A 26,284-nucleotide genomic window follows, 5' to 3' on the forward strand; every position below is an offset into this window, starting at 1 on the left:
CAGGGTGTTCCATTTAAAAAAATACAACTTTGATATTTTTTATTTATTTGGGACACTCTGTATCTTGTAAAAATATTTTTAAATTGAAATTTAACTCTAATAATCCTTCAGCGAACCCCAAACTTACAATTTGTAAAAATCTCATCGTTTAGCTACAATACTCCGTGTCGTATGTGGTGAACAACCCTGTATTGACGAAAAATAAACACGTTGAGTAGATAGTAATTGCACTGAAATAATAAATTTGGTAAATTTTTATTTTTTTAATTTAATCATAAATTTTGCTGCAAAAAAAATGATGATAAAACAGTTTCTATTGAACTTTTGGTACAACAACTTTCAAATTTATGACTTCAGTCTAATAATTATTTAGTCAACATGTTTAATTTATTATACACGTGTGGCAAAATTTCATTAGCAATAGGAGCTTTTCAATGCGATAAAAAAAGATGGTAAGGCTGCAAAATACACTGCAGTACAACAGAGACGGATAAAGTGTCTTTTCCCTACCATTGTATAGGGAAAGTGATCATAGAAGTGATACGACGAGAGAGCTTCTGCGTGAGGGGGCGGGTCTTTAAGACGCTTGTGTGGGGGCTACCGGCTACTAATAGAATAGAATCGAAAAAATATAAAGACGAAGGACAGTGTTGCCATTCTGTTAAATCAAAATTATGTTGGCTTATCCTAAATCCAGAATCTTCTAATCCCATTATCTTGCCTACTTAATGAAATATTAAATAAAGTACAAAACAATTTTAAGAATGTTTTTTCTAGGCACATAACAACTTCTTTCTAAAACAAAAAGTAACATGCAGAACTTTGAAATCATTTCTAAAATAGCAAGTGCAATTCTATGAAATGGCAATACTGTACGATCTTCCTTCCAGTTGCCCCGCACCGATAGGTCGGTCGCCGGCGGCGACAAAGGAATTAGGCCGAAAAAACTTTATAAAGGTGTAGCCGAACAGGGTTACCGGGTTTGTTAGATTATAATTCCATACGAGAACAAAATTCTCGGTAGATCTTCAACAAAAATCAAAAGTACATAAACAAAATAAAATATAATATTTAAGTCCAAAATTAGTATTCGTATGTGTCATAATACTAGATCACTCAAATAAAATACAAATATAGTAAATATAACAAGAATTAGAAATAGGTAGCTATATTATATTCAGTGCGAGCTTCTGAATCATACGTTCTACTCGCCTGGGGTAGTTTTGTTTTAAAGTTCGACATTTCGTGGTTTAGAGGTTTGGCAATTTCAAGGCCACGCTCTTGATTAGAAAATTTTGAGGTTTGGATATGAGAATGGGATGGGACAGTGATTTCCCCAGTATGGTCTTGGGAGATAATCTAAGGCTCGCGTGGGCAGGGGCACGTCCCTGCGTGACATTAGGGAAGTGGCAGGTAAACGGTGGTTAAATATAGCACAAAACAGGGAGACATGGAAAAGGATAGGAGAGACCTATATCCAGGAGTGGATGAATCCGGGTTGAGGAAAAGGTATATTATTTAAAAAAAATATATTGAATTAAACAATATTAATATATTAATAAAAACTATAACAAGTAGGGATAGCAGTCACTTTTTACCTTTGTACAAATTTTGATCAGTGATATCTAAAATTAATTTCATTTCAATGGGAAAGCTGTAGCAACTCTCAACTCTTTTTTCATATTAATATATTTTTTTGGCAGGAAAAGCACTAAAATATTTATCCGTATTCAGTTTGTTTCTTAACTTAGATTTTGTTTTTTGTTTGTATTTTTTTGGGGAAAATATGGGTTTAACTTTAGTAGATGAATGAAACAAAATCTTTTCAAAAGATATCAACTTCTTCGGGCATATCGCCAATACCGCGTCTAATAAAGAGTAATAAGGATTTGTAGGAATATCTTTGTCACTCTGCAACTAGACAGAACGATGACATGATTACTAAATAAAATTTAACAAACAATAATAAAGTCAGATTAGACTAAAAACGCAGTTGAACATATCGTTAGATTTTTGTTTAAATCGGTAGATCGGTAGCTTACAGACGAAACCGGTAGACCTGGCCACTCTGTGATGGACTGTGATGATGGCGTTTTGCGGAGGCGCGGGAAGGGAAATAAATAATGATGGCGATAATAAATAAATAATGGCGATAAAGGGCAGGTGGATGGGTATCATGGGTGGATAGGAGGCAGCGGAATTTCCAAAATTTGTTATCTTATTGGAGTTTGTCTAACTCGACAGTCGTAGTGGAAGTGGAAACGGGGAAGTTGTTGTCCATCTCTGTTTAAGCTTAGACTTTTTATAGGCGTTTCATTCCAATGCATGTAATTCCTATGCCTAGATATCGTATTACCGGACCTGTATATAATATATATAGGTATTGATAATTTCGATTCCAGATATCTCAAAAACCGATATACATAGCGATTTTTACCAAGAAACATTTTTTACTTAAAAAACGTCGTAAATGTATATTTTTTTACTCAGGAGTTTTATACAGGTAAGGACAAAAAGTTATTACTCTTCAAACCAGTTAAAAAATATGTAGGTGGCGCCCTCTACTAGTAGGAGTCATATTGACATCAAAATCAATTTTCTCATGTCAAAAAACTCCCAGAGACCAATTTTCATCCAAATATTGAGGTTACGGCAGAAATTATTTGGAAAAAATCGAAATAAAAATGAAACTTCTACACCCTGTATCTCCGAAACTAAGCATTTTAGGACATACATTTATACGAACTTTCTCACTTATTTTTATCTGCAGAATATGCTGCCGAAGTTTCCGGAATACAGTTCGGACTACCCTATATATTTCATATCCATTAAACCACAGACTAACCTAAACAGATGCGACAAACAATGCAAATGTGAAAATTACATTTTGGCGAATGCGCCAGGCAAATTTTTCCGTTAGATTTGTCATATAGGCGAATTTTACAGCGGACCAGCAAAGTAACCTCCATTCGTTTACTAAGAAGCCACGCCTCCTTCGTGTAGAAAATAGAGAGGGAATTTTTTGGTTCGGAATCAAATAGAGATCATTTTAATTTCATTAGTTTTTTTTCAATTTTTGATACATTCACAATCTATACCTACTAATATATAAAATTCTTAAGCGACTGACTCACTGATTAATCACGATCCTGCTCAAACCACTCAACGTAAGAAGCTCAATTTTGGCATACAGGTTGATTCTAGGGTGTAGAGGTTCGAAAAGAAGAAATTTTTCGAAATTCCAGTTCCAAGGGGGTGAAACCATCCCTCAAATATTACAATATTTTTTATTTAAAAACGGTCAAGTTTCAGAAAAACGCTTAAACGCGTATATGTTATTTTGTTTTTTTACATAATTTAAGATTTTTTAAAAATGTATACAGGGTGTTTCGAAAAATCTGGTCATTGATTAATCACGATCCTGCTTAAAGCGCTTGACGTAAAAAGCTGATTTTTGGAAAACGGATTGACTTTAGGGTGTAGAGGTTCGTTAAGAAGGGATTTTTCGAAACTCGAATTCTAAGGGGGTGAAACCACCCCTCAAATATTAGAATATTTTTTATTTAAAAACCGATGAGTTTTTCGGAAAAGCTCTTAAAAACGTATATTTTATTTTGTTGTTTTACATATTTTAAGATTTTTTAAAAATTTATACAGGGTGTTTCATAATATATGACCATTGAGTAATCACGATTCTGCTTTAAACTGCTTGACGTTAAAGCTGATGATTTTTGGCAAACGGATTGACTGTGGGGTGTAGAGATTCCATAAGGAGGGGTTTCTCGATTCCAAGAGGGTGAAAATGCCCCTCAAATATTACAATATTTGTTATTTAAAAAACGGTTAGTCTTTCGGGAAAACGCTTGGACACGCATAATTTATTTTGTTTTTTTACATATTTTGAATTTTTTTAAAAAATCATACTGGGTGTTCCAAAAAGTTGGGTAATTGATTAACTACGATTCTGCTTAACTGCTTGACGTAAAAAAAATTATTTTTGACAAACAGATTTTTCGAAAGTCAAATTCCAACGAGATGAAACTACCCGTCAAATATTACCAAGTTATATAATAATATCGCCATATTGTTTTTTCTCAGGCTCAGGACATAAATGTGAGAACATTTTATCCAGTTTGTATGTTAATGGAAATTTTTGAAAATTCCTCATCTCGGGGATGATATAGGGGTGAAAGTTGGTATGAAAATTTATTACTACCTGGCATAGAAGTATAATATTTTTACAAAGTTTATGTAGTTAATAAGTCGATTATTTGATCGAACTGTATGTCTATTCGCTTTTTTCGTATTAGAAAATCTAGGTATTTTCGGAAAAAAACACCCACAGTTTTTGATATAATTTAGTCCTAGAAAATCTAAAAAATGTATCTTCTTCAGTTTTTAGTGTTTTCTCATCCATTGAATGCACATTTTTTTAAAAGCATTTTAAATAAAATCAAAACAAGAAACTTAAACTGAATAGCTGAATTAACTAAAACAATACTAAGAACACCGTGAACTAACTAAATGTAAACCAACAAAACCCAACAGAAAATTAAAATCGGAAACAACTAATAATAATGATGTATGTAATATCCATGTGAAACAACTGAAGAAACTGACTTAAAAATCCTCTGAAAAGTGAAAACCTTCAATATTCCCATCTTAGATTCCCATATTCTTTTTCTAGGACACTGTTGCCAATTCTACTTACCAATTTGTATAAACTATATCGGTATCACGGCACATGCAAACAATATGCCGTGTCTGTATCATAAAAGTACCTATTTGCTATATAAAAGATCAGCTGCTAAATTTTAAATCAATTTAAAATATCAAATAAAATGATAGTAGTGCATAAAACTATTAACAAGCAGGATATAACAATAATTAAAGATAATTTAAGCTGGCTAATAGTAGATAGACTTTAGTTTAATATTTGAAATTAACAGCTGGAAGTACAGCTAAATACAAACGGCAAGCTGACAACAAAGATCCTATTCTTTAAGAATTTTATATTTCTGATATTTTATATCATTTTTCATTTTAAAGATATCGTCATTTTCTTTATATATATATATATATATATATATATATATATATATATATATATATATATATATATATATATATATATATATATATATATATATAGCAGTTATATATATATATATATAGCAGTATATATATATATATATATATATATATATATATATATATATATATGTATTGATCTTAACCCATTGTTAAAGTTTGTAAATTTCTCATACTTTACAAATAAATATTAGCTGATATTTCTAACATCATGTAATTATAGTTATTTATTATTATCCAGGAGAAAAGCGCTAATACAAGTACATATAATATTTAATTCTCACATAAAAAAAATTCAAGCTGGCAATCTCGCTTTGACTTTATAATCGTACGTCGGCTGCGACGGCCAGACGAGGCGGCGCGGTGTATCAAAGGCAAGGTTAAATGCGAGAAAGAACGAAAGAAATGGAAGCTTAGAGAAGGGGGTGCGCGGGAACGATTTGAAGTCACCACGGCTGTTTGTTTGGCCGAATATTTTGCCTTCATCGACGGTATCGCCGCTCTGTCGTCGCACTTCCGAACATAGGTCTTTTTGAACACAAAATTTTCCATAAGGTGTCGCATCTGTTTAAGTTAGTTTGTGATTAAACCTTTAGTTACGTAATCGAGGGCGTGCTTTTTTAATTCATTGTTGCCAACCATGGACATATTCGGCGCCGTGCCGTGCTGACTAACTGAAAGTTAAATTTCGCGGTGGGGATTCAGGTGGTAGCTCTATGTTTTTGATAGAATTGAGGTTTACTTATAATTTTTAGCAGATAAAGTAAGATTTATAAACTTTGTTTTCTTTCTTGTTTTGTAGGCTGGTGTGGTTCCATGGTCGCCTCCGCAACAAAACTGGAATCCTTGGACAGGCTGTAACATTGATGAAGGTATTTACTGTATACCTAATAGAATATTTAACTCTTTTTTAACTCTTATTTATATTATTTATAGGATTCTTGGCGACGGCAACAATGGAACAAATAAGCGAACATATGCTGGAAGAAGCTAAACTGAAGCAAACCTCAGACACAAAGTTACAGGATGCTATTTCTGGAAGACAGAAATTACCAGTATTCTCGAGTAAAGGAAGATTAATGGAGGCTATTAATGAGCATCCCGTTATCATAATTAGAGGAAATACTGGTTGTGGTAAGTTAAATTATAATTTTTTTATATACAGGGTGAATTTCCTACGATGTTCTCTATGGGTATCTCGGAAACTATTGGAGATAGAGAATCGGTTAAATGGGGAAGGAATGCAGTTTTTTGGGGTCATAAATTTGCGCCTTTCAGATTTTTGAAAAAGTTTATGGCTTACTAGATATTTCGAAAAAAACAAATTTCGGCTATTTTAAAAATTGTCTATAATTCTATTATAATCTATTTTAGACAAAAAGTTTTCAGATGAAAGTTGTAGATGATCACATCCTTAATAACTTTATGTTTTCCGATTTTTTCTAAAGCTTGTCATTTTTGGCATATGACACAAACATATGTTTTTTTTTAAATGGAAACCAAGCTTTTCAACGATAAATAAGCTATAATATGTTTTTTTTTTTCGAAAAATTACGAGTTATAGCCAATTCTTATCTTTCTTGACTAATTTCACTTAGTTGGCATGGTATATTCTGTTGTAATTTATAACTTATAAAAAAACAGAATATTTTATTAAATGGTTCTTTACATTTTACATTACACAAACTAAAACTTAAAAAAAACTAATGTCACTACATACACTTTAAGTTATTTTAGCAAATGTTCAAAAAAACCGTCATTGTTTTGGGTACATAAAATGCGTCTTTTTAAAGCTGAATTACAAGCTTTTCCCACAGAACGGTCGGTCGGCTTTAATAAACTTCTTCCATACCGCTTCTTCGAGTGCCTCTCTTAATTCATAAGTTCTTTTGTAAACCTTGTTGTTAACCATACCGCATAAAAAAATCTAAAATGGATAGGTCAGCTGATCGAGGAGGCCCATGCAATTGGTCTACCTCTTCCAATCCCTGAGTTTGCATAATTTTTATATAAATAATTTTTAACATTTATTTCATTACGAGGGGGAGTGTCGTAATGAAAGTAATGTTGGAACTATTGGTTGGTTTACTATTGATGCGCGAGTATCTAAATTTAACTTTTTTAAAAAACGTAAGTAACGTTCACTGGTCAACGTATCGTCGTAAATGTATGGCCTAGAAAAGTTGAACCAATATTCCTACACACTATTCTTCATTTGAAAAATTCATATTTACAATTTTTGTTTATTTTAATTTATAACGTTTGGATGTGACAGTTTCACATTACTGAGAGTAACGACGATTGAACTTATTTCCATGGCTTTTTGTTTAAAAATGATGAGAATTGGCTATACCTCAGTTATTTTTTGAAAGAAACATGTTATAGCTTATACCGCTGAAAAGCTTAAAAAATGGAGCTTTTTACGAAGTCATGGCCGACTATGGTTTTCATTTAAAAAAAACATATTTGTGTGATATGTCAAAAATGACAGGTTTTAGAAAAAAAACTGAGGACACAATCTCATTAAGGATGTGATTATCTACAACTTTTATCCGAAAACTTTTTGTCTAAAATAGATTATAATGGAATTGTGGACAATTTTTAAAATAGCCGAAATTTGTTTTTTTCGAAATATCTAGTAAGCCAAGAACTTTTTCAAAAATCTGAAAGGCGCATGTTTATGACCCCACAAAACTGCAATTCTTTCCCCATTTAACCAACTCTCTATCTCCAGTAGTTTCCGAGATACCCATAGAGAACATCCTAGGAAACTCACCCTGTATGTGCTGTACAAAGTTTCACCTAATGGGATGTTTTTTGTTGATTGATTTATTATTTATAGTTTTTCTTAATTTGTTAGCTTTTATTTCTAGCAATATTTTCATTTACTTCTGCATTCCTTTTGACAAATTTTTACTGTTTTTTTTTCAATTATAAATGTTTTTTAAAACTTAAAAGATTATTAAAATCTAAAAAATATAACTGTTTTCTATCTAATCAATACATCATTTAGCATAACAGTAAATTAGATTTTTTTTATGTTTTCCTTTGTCACACATGCAAATTTAACAGGGCAACAGAGGGCGTCATTACAGAATAGTACTCTTACGGCCGTATTCATAGTCGATCGCCAGTCGCCCGCTGGCGGGAGCTTTCCCGAAATTCTTCGTTCTTATTTCAGAGTCGAGCGCTCTCCGAGTAACGCGTGCGCACATCCGTCATATAGAGTAACCGCTCTCTCGCCGGCGGGCGGTTGGATAAGCATTTTTTTACCGTTTCATAGTCGATCTCCAGGCGAAGAACACTTGCGCAGTTTAAACCCCATCCGGTGATTTTCGGCCGGCGACTGGAGCATGTCCTTACCATCTCTGGGCGGCCCGCCAGTTTAGTCTGGTTTATTTCTCTAGTTGAAAGAAGCACCAAGCAAACTGAATTAATTATGGATATTTATAATATTGTGACGATTAACGAGAACGATGACATTTGTATTTTTGAGGCCATTATTCATTACATTTGAGGCATATGAATTCCGTCCGTCTATTTGACCATTTAAATGTTTTATCGTTTTGTTTTTGTTATGTTTATAATTTTTTATTTTTCCTATTGTTTTTACGTTTATTACATTAATTCTCTTTGTAATTTATACAAACTGGAAAAAATATACCAAATTCACAAAACATCAGTCATCTGCACAAAACAAAAATAGAGCCAATTTAAAAATATAAATTACTTCTACTCTGGTCATATTTTCCCTTAAAATAATTTTAAAATCCTTAACACAGCACCAATAAGTTAAGGTTAAGGTCTATAAAAATTTATAGACGTAATAAAAACGAATCCATAAAACTTTCAAATAACCGAACAGACCTATGGAATTCCCCATTATGTAAATTATTAACTTAATGTATGTATATAAAAAATTGTAAATCTTTTTACTATAAGTGAAGGATTACGAAGATATTATTCATTACTTTAAAACGAATTATAACAAAATAATGGACACACCAATAAAATATTTAAATTACCCAATATCAATAAAATATTTAAATTATTAATATTTAAATATTTAAAGAATGTTAAAGTTCGTATAACCGATTTTGTGTAGAAAAAGGAAGAAAACATGTTCCCTGTTGTTAAAACCCTCCACCCGAAGTGAAATTTTGTTGGCGACGCGCCGTCATTTTCGCCAGCCAGCGGTGCGCTGGCGGCCGACTATGAAAGAGCTTTTTTTCTGTCCCGATATCGAAGCGCTCGTCGGAGAAATCTTCGGCGAGCGCTTCTTTTCGGCGGGCGGCTGGCGCTCGACTATGAATACGGCCGTTAGTGTATCTAAAATAATCGCAAAACAATTTCCGATGCATGTGATCAATTTTGAGTGACAAGCGATGGCGACAGCGCTACCAGATTGTGATGGATTTATGAGATGAATCTTAATGTAAAATTGGGAGACAATTTATTTATTATATAACTTTTTAAATATTTTTACGTTTTATTTTTAATTTGATAATTAAAATTTTTGTAATTATTCTATTTATTAACAGTAGTTAAACACTCACAGTAGAAATATTTAAATTTAAGGTAGCAGCTACTCGCTACAAATCGGAATAAGTAGATATAACTTTAAAAGTGGTATAATGTGCTTACCAATCAAACTTACTTCTCTAACTGCAGTCAAAGATAATAAAGGACCTTTATTGTCACGTTCTCGTTCAAAATTGTTTATCAGAATAGCTACCAGCTCTTTGCTTCGACGGTTTAAATGCTTCGGAATATTTTCAACACACAATTTCAAGAAATGCAATACAAAAACTCGAGTATTTAGTTTTTAAAAGAACTGTTTGTGCTTAAAAGTACAATTTTTAAAAAAAAACTATGAAAATCGACAAAAACGAGAATTGCTCCCAAAGACTCAACAATACAATATTATACAAAATAATGACTGACATTATGATAATTGTCAAATGTTAAACGACAACGTTGATGTTCGCGGCGCAATGTGACCAACATGGCGACAATAAAAATCACTTTAAACTAATTTTTGCAGCTTTAATCTAAATAAAATATCTGTTACAATCATTTGCTCTATAAGGTAAAATGAAGAGCTGCTGGGTATCTTAAATTATACAACAAATTTAAACATTTTTGCCAAAATTCCATTTAGTCAGGTTTTTTTGTGTCAATTTCAATTTGATTGATGATTTGCATAGGAAAATGTTTTGCGATTACCGTAGGATATCGACTATTATTAATTATTAGCTTAATTCTATTTAGTATGTTAAGTTCTTGTAGTTTTTTTGCTATTTTTAAATTTGTTGAATAATGGGATTTATTATGCCGGGACCACACTAAACTGTGCAAACCCGGCGGCATTTACTGACTAGCCGACGGCCAACTCACCCGACTGGATTCGTGGAGTAGAATTCCCTGTGTTTATGGACGACATTGCCGTGTGCAGTGTTGCAACTATGAGCAGCTTTCTGTCGCAGTGTCCTTTGTCATAGACGAGAATGATGATCTCCTACTTTACCTTTAATTTCTGACTTAAATTTGCAAATCGTCTTAGGTTTCCATAAATTCCCCTCTTTACGGCAAAACTCAATCAACAATATGACTTTTCTTTCATTGCACTCTGGTTCTATACTGTTTTGAGTTTTTTCTTCCCCATACATTTCTCAAATGAAACCGTCTACGCTTGACTCTAAAGAAATTTCACCATACAACTGGACCAAAGAGAGGACCTGGTCGTCGCTTGTTCGATATTCGTTTGATGTTTACCGACATTTCGCCGCAAGAATTTTGAGCCGCCCGAGTCGTGCCGCCGGCTTTTGGTTGCTGCAACTTGTTAATGATTTCAGCAACCCGACTCGCCGACTTTTGCCGGCGTCACAGGCCGCCGTGTTTACACAGTTTGGTGTAGTCCCGGCGTTATATCGCATTAAGTTGTGTGACTGCGACATTAACATTATTGTAATATTTTTGGTTACTAGAATTTAAATCTTAACATGCAAATAAGGTATTCTTTACTTAGAGGTACACTAATATCTAAAATGTATTTTTACTCTGTTGGCAATATGAGGTAAGTTGCATAAGTGATGTCAAAGAAGCCATCGCTGTGAATTTGAAATGTTAATGGTTTTTATTATTTTTTTAAAACATTGAGTTGAAAATGTAATGAGTAAAATCAATAATACAGATATAAAATTGTATGAAGATTGATATTTCATACTGATAAAAATGTGCTAATATGCTGAATTGTTAACTAACATCTACATTATTTCTAAACAGGAAAAACAACACAAGTTTGTCAGTTTATCTTGGAAGATTATATCATGTCTGGTCAAGGAGCGTGGTGCAGCATTGTTGTGACGCAGCCGAGACGTATATCTGCCGTTTCTGTATCTGAAAGAGTAGCCAATGAACGTTGTGAAGATTTAGGCCAATCTGTTGGGTAAATATGACCATATTTATAGACATATATATAAACTAAGGTTTCTTTCTTCTTTCTAGATATTCTGTAAGATTTGAATCAGCGCTGCCGCGACCTTATGGTTCTGTATTGTTCTGTACTGTAGGAGTTTTACTAAAGAAGTTAGAGAATGGTTTAAGAGGTGTCAGTCACGTCATTGTGGACGAAATTCACGAAAGAGATGTAAACAGCGACTTCATAATGGTCGTATTGCGTGACATGGTTCACACCTATCCCGATTTAAGAGTCATTTTGATGAGCGCAACTATCGACACTTCATTATTTTCAAGATATTTTAACAACTGTCCAGTTTTTGAAATCGAAGGAAGAGCTTTTCCAGTTAAACAGTATTTCTTGGAAGATTGCGTCGAACTGACAAATTTCATTCCTCCAATGGATCAAAAAAAGAAAAATAGAAACAAAAAGGACGAAGAAGATGAGGACACAATTTCAAATGAGGACAGCGATGAAAACTTGAATAAAGTTATCAGCGGTCAATATTCAATACAGACTAAAAACGCTATGGCTAGACTAAACGAAAAGGACATTAGTTTTGAATTATTGGAAGCTTTATTAGGCTATATTAAACAACAAGAAATTGGAGGTAATAATAAGAATAAATACTAATTATATTATATATTCTATTACATTTTACTACCTCTTAATGTTGGCTCGCACAATTATATGTTATCAGAGTAATTAAAAAATGTGTGTTTTGGGTAGGAAAATGTAGTTTTTTTGTTTGAACATTAAACATTCCAGCCAGTTTATTTTTCTTAAATATTCTAGGTGCTGTTCTAGTATTTTTGCCTGGTTGGAATTTAATTTTTGCCTTGATGAAACATTTACAAAAGCATCCTGTTTTTGGAGGCGCCGGTTACTGTATTTTACCTCTTCATTCTCAGATTCCTAGAGAGGATCAAAGAAAGGTGTTCTTACCAGTTCCAGATCATGTCACCAAAGTAATCCTTGTTTTAAACAAATTAAAATAGTAAGTTAATGTCTTAATGCATATTACAGGTTATTTTGGCTACAAATATTGCTGAAACATCTATAACGATTGACGACGTAGTGTTTGTTATTGACAGTTGCAAAGCTAAAATTAAAATGTATACATCTCATAACAATATGACAAGTTACACGACTGTATGGGCTTCGAGGACGAATTTGGAGCAACGTAAAGGTCGTGCCGGTAGAGTACGGCCAGGTATATGCTTCCATTTATGCTCGAAGGCAAGGTAAAGTTTATTTTTTTCCATCATTTTGGTTCATACTTGCACAAATTGATATTTTAGGTTTGAAAAGCTTGATGAACATATGACTCCGGAAATGTTTAGGACTCCCCTACACGAACTTGCGTTAAGCATTAAGCTGCTGAGATTGGGTGCTATTGGCCACTTTTTATCTAAAGCTCTTGAACCACCACCATTGGATGCTGTAATAGAAGCCGAGGTATGTATAAAGTCTCTACTGGGTGACAACAAAGACATAGCACAAACCGCATTTTGATTTGTTTTTATTGAATAAATATGATGGTTTATCAAAGCTACAAAATTACCTGTTCAGAACGTGATTTTTGTGGCATACTGTAATCTTAGGTTTTTTGTTGACAAATTTGGGGCATTTATTACTATTAGCCTTATTCTTAAAGTTGTTCAACCGACTAGACGAAATGTGCTGCCAACTGGAGGACAAATCGTGAACCTTTCGGGGCGGAGTCAAAAATATCGATTATTTTCGTTATTTTCCTCAGAGTAATGTAATAATATAGCCCGGGTTTCTGCGAACTTTAATAATGATCAGCTGATTAAGAAATTTAAACGAAACTTTTATTTTATTGTAAATTGTGTATTATTTTTGCCTGTTATTTTAAGAATTCTAAACCGTATTAACAAAGAAATTATTATTTCGATATGTTGGTACATTATTTATAATTTATGATAATGCTAATTGCTGTTAATTAATATTTAAAAAAAAAGTTACATACCTATTTTAATTTGATTTAATGCAGGTTTATAAAAGAATCATTTCATTCTTAGATTATTTTATTCTAAATTGAGTGCTTTACGAATTCTACGATATATTTTTTTTGAAAACATAAAACTTTTTACATTTTTGATGCCAACTAATTGGTATGGTATTATTGGTATGGGAATTAGCCAAGAAAGTAAAGTATTGGCTATAACTTGTAATTTTTCAAAAAAAAAACATATTATACCTATATCGCTGAAAAGCTTAAAGAATGGCGCTTTTTATGAAGTCATGGTCAACTAGGATTTCCATTTAAAAAACATAATGTTTGTGTCATATGTCAAAAATGACAGGCTTTAGAAAAAAAGCAGAAAACACAAACTCGTTAGGTATGTGATTATCTACAACTTTTATCTGAAAACTTTTTGTCTAAAATACCATATGATCGAATAAAAACGGCGTCAGCGATGACTATGAAATGACGATCGATGATATTTCCCATATAATTTTACATATAAAATGAGAACGATCTTCATTTCATAGCCATCGTTGACGCCGTTTTTATTCGATCATACGGTAGATTATAATGGAATTAGAGACAAGTTTTAAAATAGCCAAAATTTGTGTTTTTCGAAATATCTAGTAAGCCTTGAACTTCTCCGAAAAATCCGAAAGGCGCATATTTATGACTCCACAAAACTGCAATTCTTTCCCCATTTAACCGACTCTCTATCTCCAGTAGTTTCCGAGATACCCATAGAGAACATCGTAGGAAACTCATCCTGTATAGTATTTAGAAACTAACTATTATTTTTATTTGACTAGATTAATTTGATTAATAAGACTCGATTAATTTAATTTAAAATAAATTTGATCAGATTTTTTGTTCGTATATTCTACTACCAGAAAACCAAAATTATATGATAACGCACTTTTCAACGAAGTTGAAGGAATATATAGAGTATCTATCACAATACTTAATAGAATTACTACAATTAGAAGAAAAACAAAAAGAAAAAATACCCAAATACCTTCACCTACTACTCATCTACAAAATAAACGAATATAATCTCTTATAAAAACACTACACAACTACTTCTTGTATTTTACACTGAAAAAATTATAAACTTACTAATTAATCAAACAAAAAGAAAAAAATAACCAAATTATCCCTTCACCTACTACTTAACTACAAAATAAATAAACTATAAAAACACTACTAAACTATTTCTGATATTCTACACTCTACACTAAACAGTATAATTAAACTTAATAAAATTAATCTAATTTTACACTACAACCACTACAACTATAAAGAAATAAGAACATTTTTTAAAACTATAAGAAACAGAACTTCGATACGTGCGACCAGTATAATAGATCAAGCGGACAAGGAATATAAAATACTTTAAAAATGTGCATTCAGAAAGAAAAAATATCTCGAAAATTATCTAAACAAACATTTTTTTTTTCTTATCAGTGAAAAGCATCGGCCTCGTCGGCCTTGCGGAATTTGTCGGGTATTTACAATGGTCGAATTGTATAATTACCAGCTTTTATAGCATATCTAATAGACAAAAAGTATCTGTTCGATTAGTAACCAATTGGCATGGTCCGAAAATTATCGATTTTTATTTTCTCTGTTTTTATTGGTCGCTTCAAAATTCAGAGTAACAAAAAATATTTTTCTGTAGTAAAAGACTGTGAAATACGGCCCGCCATCTGGTGCTTTACATCCATAAACGTCTTAGGTTGAGCTACTTTAAAAATTCATATACAAGGATAATAGTCAAAAATTAATAATGATTGATAAGTAAAACTCACGAAAACCGGAATTTTAACGTAAAAAACGTGTTTTACCTGTAAAAAAATTAAGAAACACAAAAAAGATAATTTTTGATATTAAAATTTTTAAATCTTTAAAAAAAGTTGTTTACTGTTAATGGCTGTTGTAAAACTGTTATTTTCGAATACTTGGCGTATAGAATGATATAAGTTTTTATTTTGTGTAGAAATCAAAATTTATACCGAAATATTCGAAAATATAGCTTGAGAAGGAAACATGGCGTATCTTCCTCTTTATCTTTTTACATTTTTTATATAATATCTTTTTTATGTCTTTTTCTCGGTATATATAAACATTTCTATCCAGAAAATTTGACATTTTTTCAATATACAAGTCTGTTTAATTTCAAAATACACGTCTTTTTTGTGATATTTGGATCACTTCAGAAGAGCCGACGCCTACTGTCGCTTCAGTAAAGCAAGTTATTCTGCGATCAAAACTCATTACCTGTTAAAAAAATTGAATATTACTTTTAGTTTTACCAGAAGTAAATGAAGAAATTTAAATCACACATCGCAGTTTTTCTTGGACATGAATAATAAATAATATTTTTTCATAGGTTTTGTTAAAAGAAATGAAGTGTTTGGACAAAAATGATGAACTAACTCCATTGGGACGCATCATAGCTAAGCTTCCAATCGAACCTAGGTTGGGAAAAATGATGATACTAGGATGTATATTTATGTGTGGCGGTCCGTTGGCTACTATGGCGGCCAATTCGTCAACATTTCCAGAAATCTTCACTCTTGAAATTGGACAAAGAAGATTGAGCGGTCGACAGAGATCTCTAGCTGGAGATAGGCACTCAGATCATGTTGCAATGCTTACAGCATTTGAAGTAAGTACTTATCTGCGCATTTTATATGAGCATATTGATTTATATATTATAATGCCCTTGCTTCCATAAAATGTTATGATTAAAGTAAATTTTTAAGATAGTTTCTTAAAATAATTCCTTCTCTGTATGCCTTCTGCTCAGTAACAGAATATTTTTTAATACTATGATGTGATCAGGTGAATTTATCTCCCATCTTCTAATATTATTGTGAATTTTGAGCCTTTTGGTTGGCGATACTTTTCAGTGTTGTCTATTTTATTTGTATATTTGTTAAAATATTAAGATTTCTCCAAAAAAAACCTATATGGGTATTTCGCCACTGCAAGAAAATTACAAAATAAAATAGTTCTTCTTGTTTTATGATGACTCTGCTAAAAGGCCATCGCCAGAATAAAATAGTTATTTTTTGTAAACACTGCTGTGTTAATCCAATGGAAACTACTTGCCAGCAGTTAGGTTTACTGATAAACAAATTTGACTAACGAACAAAAAAATGCTTAACGTTTCGGAAAGTATCTCTTTCCGTCGTCGAAAGCAAAAAAAATACAAAGAATAAAGAAAAAAACTATTTAAAATAAAAAAAAAGATTATTAATTAATAATTTTCGGATAAACTTTCCGAAACGTCAAGCATTTTTTTGTTCATTAGGCAAATTTGTTTATCAGTAAACATAACTGCTGACAAGTAGTTTCCGTTGGATTAACGCAGCAGTGTATACAAAAAATAACTATTTTATTTTGTAGATTTTCTTGCAGTGGCGAAATACCCATATTTTTTTGGAGAGATGAATCCGCCACATAGGTATAGACATTTTGTATTATTAAGATTGTATGGCCTTATAAATTAAGGTATTATGTGGTATTAGTATAAAAGTATTTTTGTTAATAAATATTTTGTGTTAAGGACTACTACTGATTTTAATTTATGTAAATTTCTGATATAGCTATGGGACCAGGCTCGGCAGGGTGGCGAAGAAAGAGAAATCAATTTTTGCGATCAGAAGGGTATTAGTTTGCCCACGATGCGCGTGACTTGGGAAGCGAAGTATCAGTTGCAACAAATTCTTAATAATTGCGGTTTTCCCGAAGAAGCTATGGCTCCCTTGCCCATGGAAACTGTAGGTCCAGATCCGAGACTAGATGCTGTTATGGCATTGATGTGTTATGGGCTGTATCCAAATGTGTGTTATCATAAGGAAAAGAGAAAGGTATGGTTAATTTGTTCATATTTAAACAGATTGTTTCTATTTTTTTTTTCTTAGGTTTTGACAACCGAAAGTAAAGCGGCATTAATTCATAAAACATCGGTGAACTGTAGCAACTATGACCTGAACTTTCCTTATCCGTTCTTTGTGTTTGGCGAAAAAATTCGTACCAGGGCAATTTCCTGCAAACAAATGTCAATGATTACACCACTTGATCTGCTACTATTTGGTTCTAGAAAGGTATGTTTTATGATTTTCTAAGCTATAGGGTAACATAAAAATATTACTATATCTCATTGCTGTGTATACTAAGGGCTGGCAAAAGTTAGTTTTGGGTCGAGATTTCCATATGTAAGAAGAGTACAATTCGTTTATAATCTACTGAACAAAGAGAGAACAGTAAAAACGTTGCCAAACGTATGAAATAAACCGAGAATCTGTGCAAATTGCTAAGAGACGTGGAGGAGATAAGCAGATTCGTCGCGGTCGACCCAATCAGTACTTAGAATTCTAGATAAAGCTCATGCATTCAGTTTGGTTTGTTCTATCACGCGTTCAGCTTTACGATTTAATTACGTCATGTGGTACTTTATTTGTTTATTTATCAACGAGTCTTTGTAATTTTCCTTATAGCCTGTAAATTTTTAAGTGCAAGTTATAAACACTTGCACTTTTGGTAAAAATAAGTGGAATTGAGTTGTTGTTCAACATTGGTTCTTAATATTTCTGCGATATTTTCTTCGCAGGCAGTATATGAAAATCTTTACAAATAAAAAAAGTTACACAATTGTTGGAAATTGCTACGCACTAAAAGTAAATGGACAGTTTTTTTTTAAAATTTTTGGAAAAAAATAAGCCTATCGAATTTTTCTGATTTAAACATCTTGTAAAGGATCCGAACTTCAAAATTAAAAAAAATGTTTTAATATCTAAAGTGGTTCTTGAGTTATCGCGTGTTGTGTTAAAAAGTTGAGTTTTTAACTTATCGCGATTACTGACGTTTTCTCGTTATAAAAAAATAGGGACACCCTAACGATATCCTTATCCTATATTCCATTTCAGATGCTCAGAAACATATCCATATTATCTTTCGAAAAAAAAGTTTTTTAAAAATAAGCGATTTGCGATCGTGATTTTACTTGATATGGAAAGGGTACCGGAGAAATATGGCAACGCCGTAATAGCAAACCGTCGCATTTCTCTCACTCCGACTTAAGCTTGATTTTCATGCATCCATTGTCCGACGATACGTTGATACGATATTAATTTTATTGGTAGAATTTAAAGACTTTGATTGGTTAGAAAATAACGCAGTTTTTAAATTTATTGCATTTCCATGCCTCCGTTTTTCGGATATACGTTAGTGTCATTTTATATTTTCGTTTCCATAACGATTTTGCTATTTTTCTTATATTTTTATTAAGGTTAGCTTAAATTTGTCAAAAAAGTGTCAAAACGTCCGTTATCGTATGAACGGGTCCGTTGACGGGCTGAAGTAAAATATTTACGGATGAAAAGTGGCGCAAAGACGCTATGACCAATCAGAGCACCGTCGGACCATCGTATAACGGATGCATGAAAATCAAGCTTTAAGAGTCCATTACGCTGTACTGTTCGGGCACAGATCAAGTATCCTATAAGTATACAGATAAAAATCTTGTCCCTAATTCGTGGTACGAAAATTGTAAAATAACAATAAACAGCGTAATAGAGAGATATCGCTAAACCGAATAGCGTGCATGGACGTTAAATAAGGCCAGGTGTTATTTCCTTTACGTGAGGTGGTATTAACTCTCTTCATGTATAGTTATCGGATCGGAAAGAATTCTGATCGCGTCGCGTCCGCTATTTAAACTTAACCTAACTTTGAATTTAAAACTTTGAAATTGTTTTGTTTACTAGGTATTTTAAAACTAAAGGGCTAAAGTGCTCATTTCCAGTGCTTTATTGTTCAACGTCTGCCAGTGGGTTTAGGGCAACAAGCAACAAATTCTCTTAGAAGGGCTAAGTAGTCATCTGCTGTAAACCTAAGACTCTTTATAGGTTCTTTAGTATTGGAAGAAAATCCATATTTTGGGCCATATTTATTTAATTAAAACTAATCCCAGCTACTTAAATATCAAATTACCTAATAAAACTAAAGCAATAATTCAAAAAAAATTCAAACAACCTAAAATAAAAGATCTCGCCGGCCGGCTCCGGTTGTCAAATACCCGCACATGCCCATTTAAGCAATTTTTAAACGTTATCAGAGGTTATGTAGAAAGAGCGCTTGGTGTAATTGATCCGCAAATTACGTCAGGCGGTAACGTTATTAGCGGGTGTTGCGTTAAAAATTGACTCGTGCAACCATGATAAGGTACGCGTAAATACTGGATGACGCTATTCGGTTTTCCGATGACTCTCTAATAACTGTGCCGGTCAGGCGCTGTGCATAATTTTAGAGGCCATAAGTGGGCGTGCTATGTGCGCAAACTAGTCATCTAACTAGTGCCCGATTCCGAAAATTGGAACCACGAAAAACAATAAAGAAAAAACAAAGATTATAATCTGTGTTTCGGGTCGCTTTTAGGGGTCGGGTAAAGCGGGTGTGTGGACGAAGGAAATATATTTTATATTTCAGAAATCTGTCTAAGGTTTAGCCCGATCCTATCGTGTTAAGTCACACCCAAAATTATAAACACACGTGCTTTGATTAAGGTTGGCAGAGCTTCGGCATTTGCCATAAAATAGCGAGCAATTTGTTACAAAACCATATAAATGATATATCACAAAACTTCAATCTATTTCCGTATTGTAACGGAATTTTAAATTGTGTCTTTATTTTCGAGAAAATTTAGTGCAAACATTGTTGATGGTTGACGATCAAAATCTTAAAAATAAAGAAGTTGTCTAAAAATGTGCTACAATACGGATATAGTATAATCCTTTATCTTTAATTTCCTTCTTCGTTTGTGTAAAAATACCTGGCCAGTTTTACATAAAACGTTAAATGCCGAATGCTTATTTTGCTACTTTTTTGGACTAGTGAAATGGACTCTTAACAAGATCTCTACGCGATTTACTTCCACACATGTAAATACTGACCCAAAAGTAAGAATTGCCAGCACGGTATATGCTTTAGACATGACAACCCACGATATTTTTTGTAAGTAAAAATATATCAAAAGCTGATAGTTACCTTATTAACAAATTTCCCAACATAAACCTCAATTTTCAGAAAAATAATTTTTATTGAATAGATTTGCCTACTGAATGTTTTTTTATTGCCGATTTTTAATAGACAATCTTGGGGTAAGTCTGACACATATCATAGATTGTCATTTCAAGATAAATTCCAAATTTAAGACAATCAGTTTTAAGCTAATATTAATGAACATCAAACATTACTTTATTTTTAATCTTCATCTCTTCAGTTTTTAATATGATTAGATTTTATTCTCTCTGGATACTACATTAATACAGCCAATTTTTACAATTTATGACAATCTGTGTACATGTCAAATTCATGTAAGCCATACGCTAAATAAATAAAGAACATCCAAAAAGTTCTCAAATGGGAATTATTTATTGAATCATTGAAAAAACTGCTGTTTAAATTTTACCATACATAAAAAATAATTTAAATTATGTTTTATTCAATAACAAAAGCAAAAGTATGACGTTTGTTCTGTGGGACAATTATTGTCATGAAGGCAAATTACAAAAATCTTCTCTGTATGCAAAAAGGAGGATCAAGTGAAAGAGACAAGTTGTTCAGAAGTTAATTTTATGTGTGCATAGTTTTATAAATATACAGGGAACAACTAAACAACTTTTCTCTTTAATCTTGAACTGAATTTCTGATCAGTTTTTTTATGCAATGGGTATTATTTTTCTTAAATAATAGAATATAATTCTTAACAGGTTGATTGGATCGATGGTGTAGTTCGACTAGACAACTGGATCAACCTAAAAATGGACCCTCAAGTTGCGTCACAAGTTGTTGCTTTGAGACCTGCACTGGAAAGTTTGGTAATTCGGGCGTCTCAAGATCCAGAACAAATTATGGAAATGGGCGATACTGATAGAAAGGTCAGTTACTTTTAATAACATTTTTATACATTTTAAGTTGAAATTTTCAGTGCCTACAACAGAAAATTATACACTCACCGTGCTACACCGTAACACGGTGTTTAATAAGTAATCTTTCTTTTTGAATAGTGAAACATATGCCCAGAACGACGAGAAACTGTCGTTAAGAGTGTAGTGTAGTAATAGTGTGTAAGTTACACACTATTACTACACCACACTTAAGTGGTTTTTACATATTTTGCGTTAAAAAATCGATAAAAAATACTCTTTTCTTTTTGAAACTCTTTTTTTTGTTGTGAAACAGGAAATTATCTGACAGATTTCATAATTTCTAATAGTATTAAAAGTTATAAGTTTATAATGTAAGTTTTAGTAAATCGGTCATTAAATAAATTAATATTAATCTTCATTTTTAACCGCACTATTATTAATATAACATTAAAAAGATAATTAAATAGTCTTTCTGATACAATGTAACAGAAATAACATTGAAGAAGAAATGTTATACCTAATTGAGCGCATACCTTAGCCACACGACCACCGCCGCACAGAGGTTATTATTGCAGAATTAGGTGGTAATAAATACATGTTCAAAAAATACATGTTTTAGAAAGTTAAAACTTATATTTTTTGAGTGATAGACAGAAAGTGATGTAGATTATATAAGTGAAATAAATTAATCATACTTTTATACAGGGTGTTTGTTTAAATAAGTCACTAATATAGTGGATGTTCCTAAATGATATGCTAGTATTTAGGAAGTGCTTCTTAGACCCATTTTAAAGGAAGAAAAAACTTCATATGAATATATGTCTTAAAACACCATAACTTTTAAGTTACAGGGTGGGAAAGTTTTCAAAAAAGAATTAAAATTGTTTAACACATTCTAATATTTTAGGCCGTCCTCGCATTTTACCACATAGATTCTGTTCAAGACGTGTATTTTTCTCTTGGACTGTCTTTGTACCAAATAGAATTCATTTTTATTTATTGACATTGTATCTAAAAAAATCATTTTTGAAGTTTTTGGCAGCCAATTTTGGAAATACTTTTTAGTCTTTCGAAAATAAATTAAAAAGAAAGCCTGTTTTCTATTATACACGGGACGTAAATACGTCTACCGTATGATCGAAAAGATAATGGTGTCAGCGATGGCTATGGAATGAAGATCGCTGATTTTTTTAAAAAATCAAAAAAAAACAGATTTATTTGATTTAAATCAGATTTTTTTTTATTTAAATCAGATTTTTTGATTTTAATTCAAAACAATATTTAAATCGGATTTTCAAATGACTAGGACTTATTTCCAATTAAAGTCCTATCCTAAATGGCTAAATCTTTATAACTCTGCCTGATACCGATAACATTAATAATTCTACATCGCGTATGACACGCGATTTTCCACATCGGTCACCAATATGTTCCGCAAAAGTCGCTCGCTTCAGATCAAAAGGATTTTTTTTTCAAACATCTCTAATATATTATCTTTTGTCATTTTAACGCCTAGGCACAAAAGTAAAGCACTGTTACATCTAAGCACAAAAGTACAAAAATATATTATTAAACTGATATTAAGTGTCAAATTCAACGAGTGTATTGCTCGATTACTGTTCATATTATTTGCAATGTTTGAAATTGATTAAACATTTATTTGTAATGTTTTAAAAGAAATAGTATGTTCTATTCGGAGTAAAAATGTACTTTTTGTGCTCCCTGTAACGTTGGAATAGCTTTACGATGGTCCTTCAAAGGTACAGCATCGTCAAAAAAAGTATAATTTTTACTCTTAATAAAACGCTACACTAGCTATTGTTCGGAAATAGTCTTAGTCGAGAATGAAATTAGTATGTATTATCTAATATCAGAGTGTAAAGTGCTTACTGCAGATCAAAATGTCGTCAGTAGGAATTTGGAAACGTACAACCGTTTCAAAAAAAAACATTTCGTTTTCTGACAACGATTATAGATTTGCGGGAATGAAGATATAGTCTTTATATCAGAAGAACCTAGTTCTGGCACTAGACTTTGCGAATGATATGTATTCGAACAGCGAGTTTTTGTTACTTATACATAAATTTTAAAATAAATCCCTGCGTTTAGCGGTCTAATGGATTCACACGAAATTACTTGAAAAATCGGTCCAACATTTAAATTGATGAATAGATATTTTTATTATTTTTATATAGTTCTATAACATTTACAATTATTTTTCGATTTACTATCTGTTATCGAAGTATTTTTTCTAGTCTTCTAGGACACAGTTTTATAACTTTTAAGTTATTTTTTGATTTTATTATAGTTTCAATAAAAAAAATTTGATTTAAATCACATGATTAATATTAAAAAAATCACTTGATTTAAATAATTTGATTTAAATCATGCCATCCCTGATTAACAATGAAATACAACATCAATAGTATGTTTTTTGATACCTTATTTTTTCGATTTATTAATTTCTAAAAAAGACCTCTATGCGCCGCTTTTAAAGATTTCGTTGCAGTTGTTAATATTTTATTATTTTTCTTGCTTTTCTTTATTAATTTCTTCATATTTTCACACCACTTAAACCTTCCCTTGTCTTCTACAAATATTACACAACTAAAATTAGAGTTTTAGCCAGATTAACAAACGTCATTTCGTTTTTATAGCAATACGTAACTGAAGGAATTACAAATTAGGCTGCTAGATAGAGAGAGGCCAGTGCGAACTATCGGATTAGCTCTGTTTTAAACCGTTGGCCTCTATCGATGGATCATTGTTTAAACGTCCAAACTATTATCTGCTTATTTAGTATAAAGGTAGTATTATACAGGGCGAGTGTAGGGATGAGGAGAAATATTTCTTATGGGACTTTATTTGAAAAAATGGTCACAAAAATGGGAAGAATAAGGATTCACCAAATAACCACAGTGGCGCTAATAACGCATAAATCTAAAAAATGAAAAGTAACAATAGATATGCGAATAAAAGTAACATAACCAAACATTACCCAAATAAAGCTTTGTTCTTATTTCTTAGAATATAAAATAATTATTCAAATATTCACAAAAAATTTATTTTATGTGACATGAAAATAAAATTTGTATTTTTTTGAAACCCGCGCATTCACGTCAAATATTTATCTCTTTTGAGTCATTTCCTGTTCCAAACATTTTCAGCGCATATTTTAAATTTTAGATTTTTGCTACAGCAGCGCCATCTTAAGTCTTCCATTTTTATGACCATTTTTAATGTCTCTTACCTCTACCACAGATTATACAGATTATAAACTTTGTTTTTTCTTTGTTGTTTTTCGTGGTTCCAATTTTCGGAATCGGGTACTAGGTAGGTTACTAGTTTGCGCACATAGCACGCCCACTTTTGGCCTGTAAAACTGTGCACAGTGCCTGACCGGCACAGTTATTAGAGAGATATCGGAAAACCGAATACCGTAATGCAGTATTTACGCGTACCTTATCATGGTTACGATATGCGCGAGTCAATTTTTAACGCAACACCCGCTAATAACGTTACCGCCTAACGTAATTTGCGGATCAATTACACCAAGCGCTATTTCTAAATAACGTTTAAAAGTTGCTTAAATGGGCATGTGCGGGTATTTGACAACCGGGGCCGGCCGGCGAGATCTTTTATTTTAGGTTATGTTTGAATTGTTTTGAATTATCACTTTAGTTTTATTAGGTAATTTGATATTTAAGTAGCTGGGATTAGTTTTAATTAAATAAATATGGCTCAAAATATGGATTCCACCGCTTCCAATATTAAAGAGGCTTAAGTTAACAGCAGATAACGAGCCCTTCTAAGAGAATTTGTTGCTTGTTGCCCTAAACCGACTGGCAGACGTTGAACAATAAAGCACTGGAAATAAGCACTTTAGCCCTTTAGTTTTAAAATACCTAGTAAACAAAACAATTTCAAAGTTTTAAATTCAAAGATAGGTTAAGTTTAAATAGCGGACGCGACGCGATCAGAATCCTTTCCGACCCGATAACTACAAATGAAGAGAGAAGAGAGTTAATACCACCTCACGTAAAGGAAATAACACCTGGCCTTATTAACGTCCATGCACGCTATTCGGTTTAACGATATCTCTCCATTACGTTGTTTATTGTTATTTTACGCGAGTTTATTTTTGCGCACAGGAAATTTTACTCGTTTGTACATCGTCATAAAAAACAATTTTCGTGCCACGAATAAGGGACAAGATTTTTATCTGTATACTTATATGATACCTAATCTGTGCCTCTACACTCCATAGTCTCGAATAAGCAACAAGTCCAAAATTGCTGAGCTATTTTACTTTTTGTTTAAATTTTGAGAACCGCTGGATCTTTTTCTGTATTTTTTCTGTCAAATATTGAAGTTTATAGTAAACTGAGTTTACGAATCAAAGTTGTTAAATTTATTTATATACAGTTTGCTATAAAAATCAAGAAAATAGGGCTAAAAATAAAAAAATATACCATTTTAAACTAGACCAAAATTTTTTCCGTTGCGTTTTTTTTTCATCTGAGTGTATATCTATCTAATGATACTATTAATTAAAATATATGTACTGCTATTTATTATAAAGAAATTGGGCAACTCTTATCCAACGAAGACTGTGTTTTATATTTTATGGCGTGTCCAGACCAAGGAGACAGAAAGTGAACACATTTTAGACAAAAACAAAACAAATCTGCGACAAAAATGAGAAATTCAGACAAGACAAATTTGGGACGAAGTGTCTATACCGCGAGGAGAAAAGTACAACAAAGTTCAGTATATACGAATCAGTTCTATTAATTATTTGGC

At 32.1% G+C, this 26,284-nt stretch overlaps 1 protein-coding gene across 1 annotated transcript in view; it reads left to right on the forward strand.

Moving 5' to 3' along the window:
- The window catches only part of LOC115879845 (dosage compensation regulator), a 52,426-nt gene that overhangs the window by 13,135 nt on the left and 13,007 nt on the right, over positions 1-26,284 (forward strand). The window contains exons 6-16 of the mRNA XM_030896840.1: positions 5,894-5,963; positions 6,028-6,225; positions 11,377-11,539; positions 11,599-12,161; positions 12,347-12,519; positions 12,578-12,795; positions 12,853-13,009; positions 15,934-16,212; positions 17,156-17,419; positions 17,474-17,656; positions 21,323-21,490. Of these exons, the coding sequence (XP_030752700.1) occupies positions 5,894-5,963; positions 6,028-6,225; positions 11,377-11,539; positions 11,599-12,161; positions 12,347-12,519; positions 12,578-12,795; positions 12,853-13,009; positions 15,934-16,212; positions 17,156-17,419; positions 17,474-17,656; positions 21,323-21,490 (2,436 nt within the window). The remainder of the gene's footprint in view (positions 1-5,893; positions 5,964-6,027; positions 6,226-11,376; positions 11,540-11,598; positions 12,162-12,346; positions 12,520-12,577; positions 12,796-12,852; positions 13,010-15,933; positions 16,213-17,155; positions 17,420-17,473; positions 17,657-21,322; positions 21,491-26,284) is intronic.

Source organism: Sitophilus oryzae, unplaced genomic scaffold (assembly GCF_002938485.1).
Source record: "Sitophilus oryzae breed Bouriz unplaced genomic scaffold, Soryzae_2.0 scaffold_158_pilon_pilon, whole genome shotgun sequence".
In the NCBI taxonomy this organism is placed as follows: Eukaryota; Metazoa; Arthropoda; class Insecta; order Coleoptera; family Curculionidae; genus Sitophilus; species Sitophilus oryzae.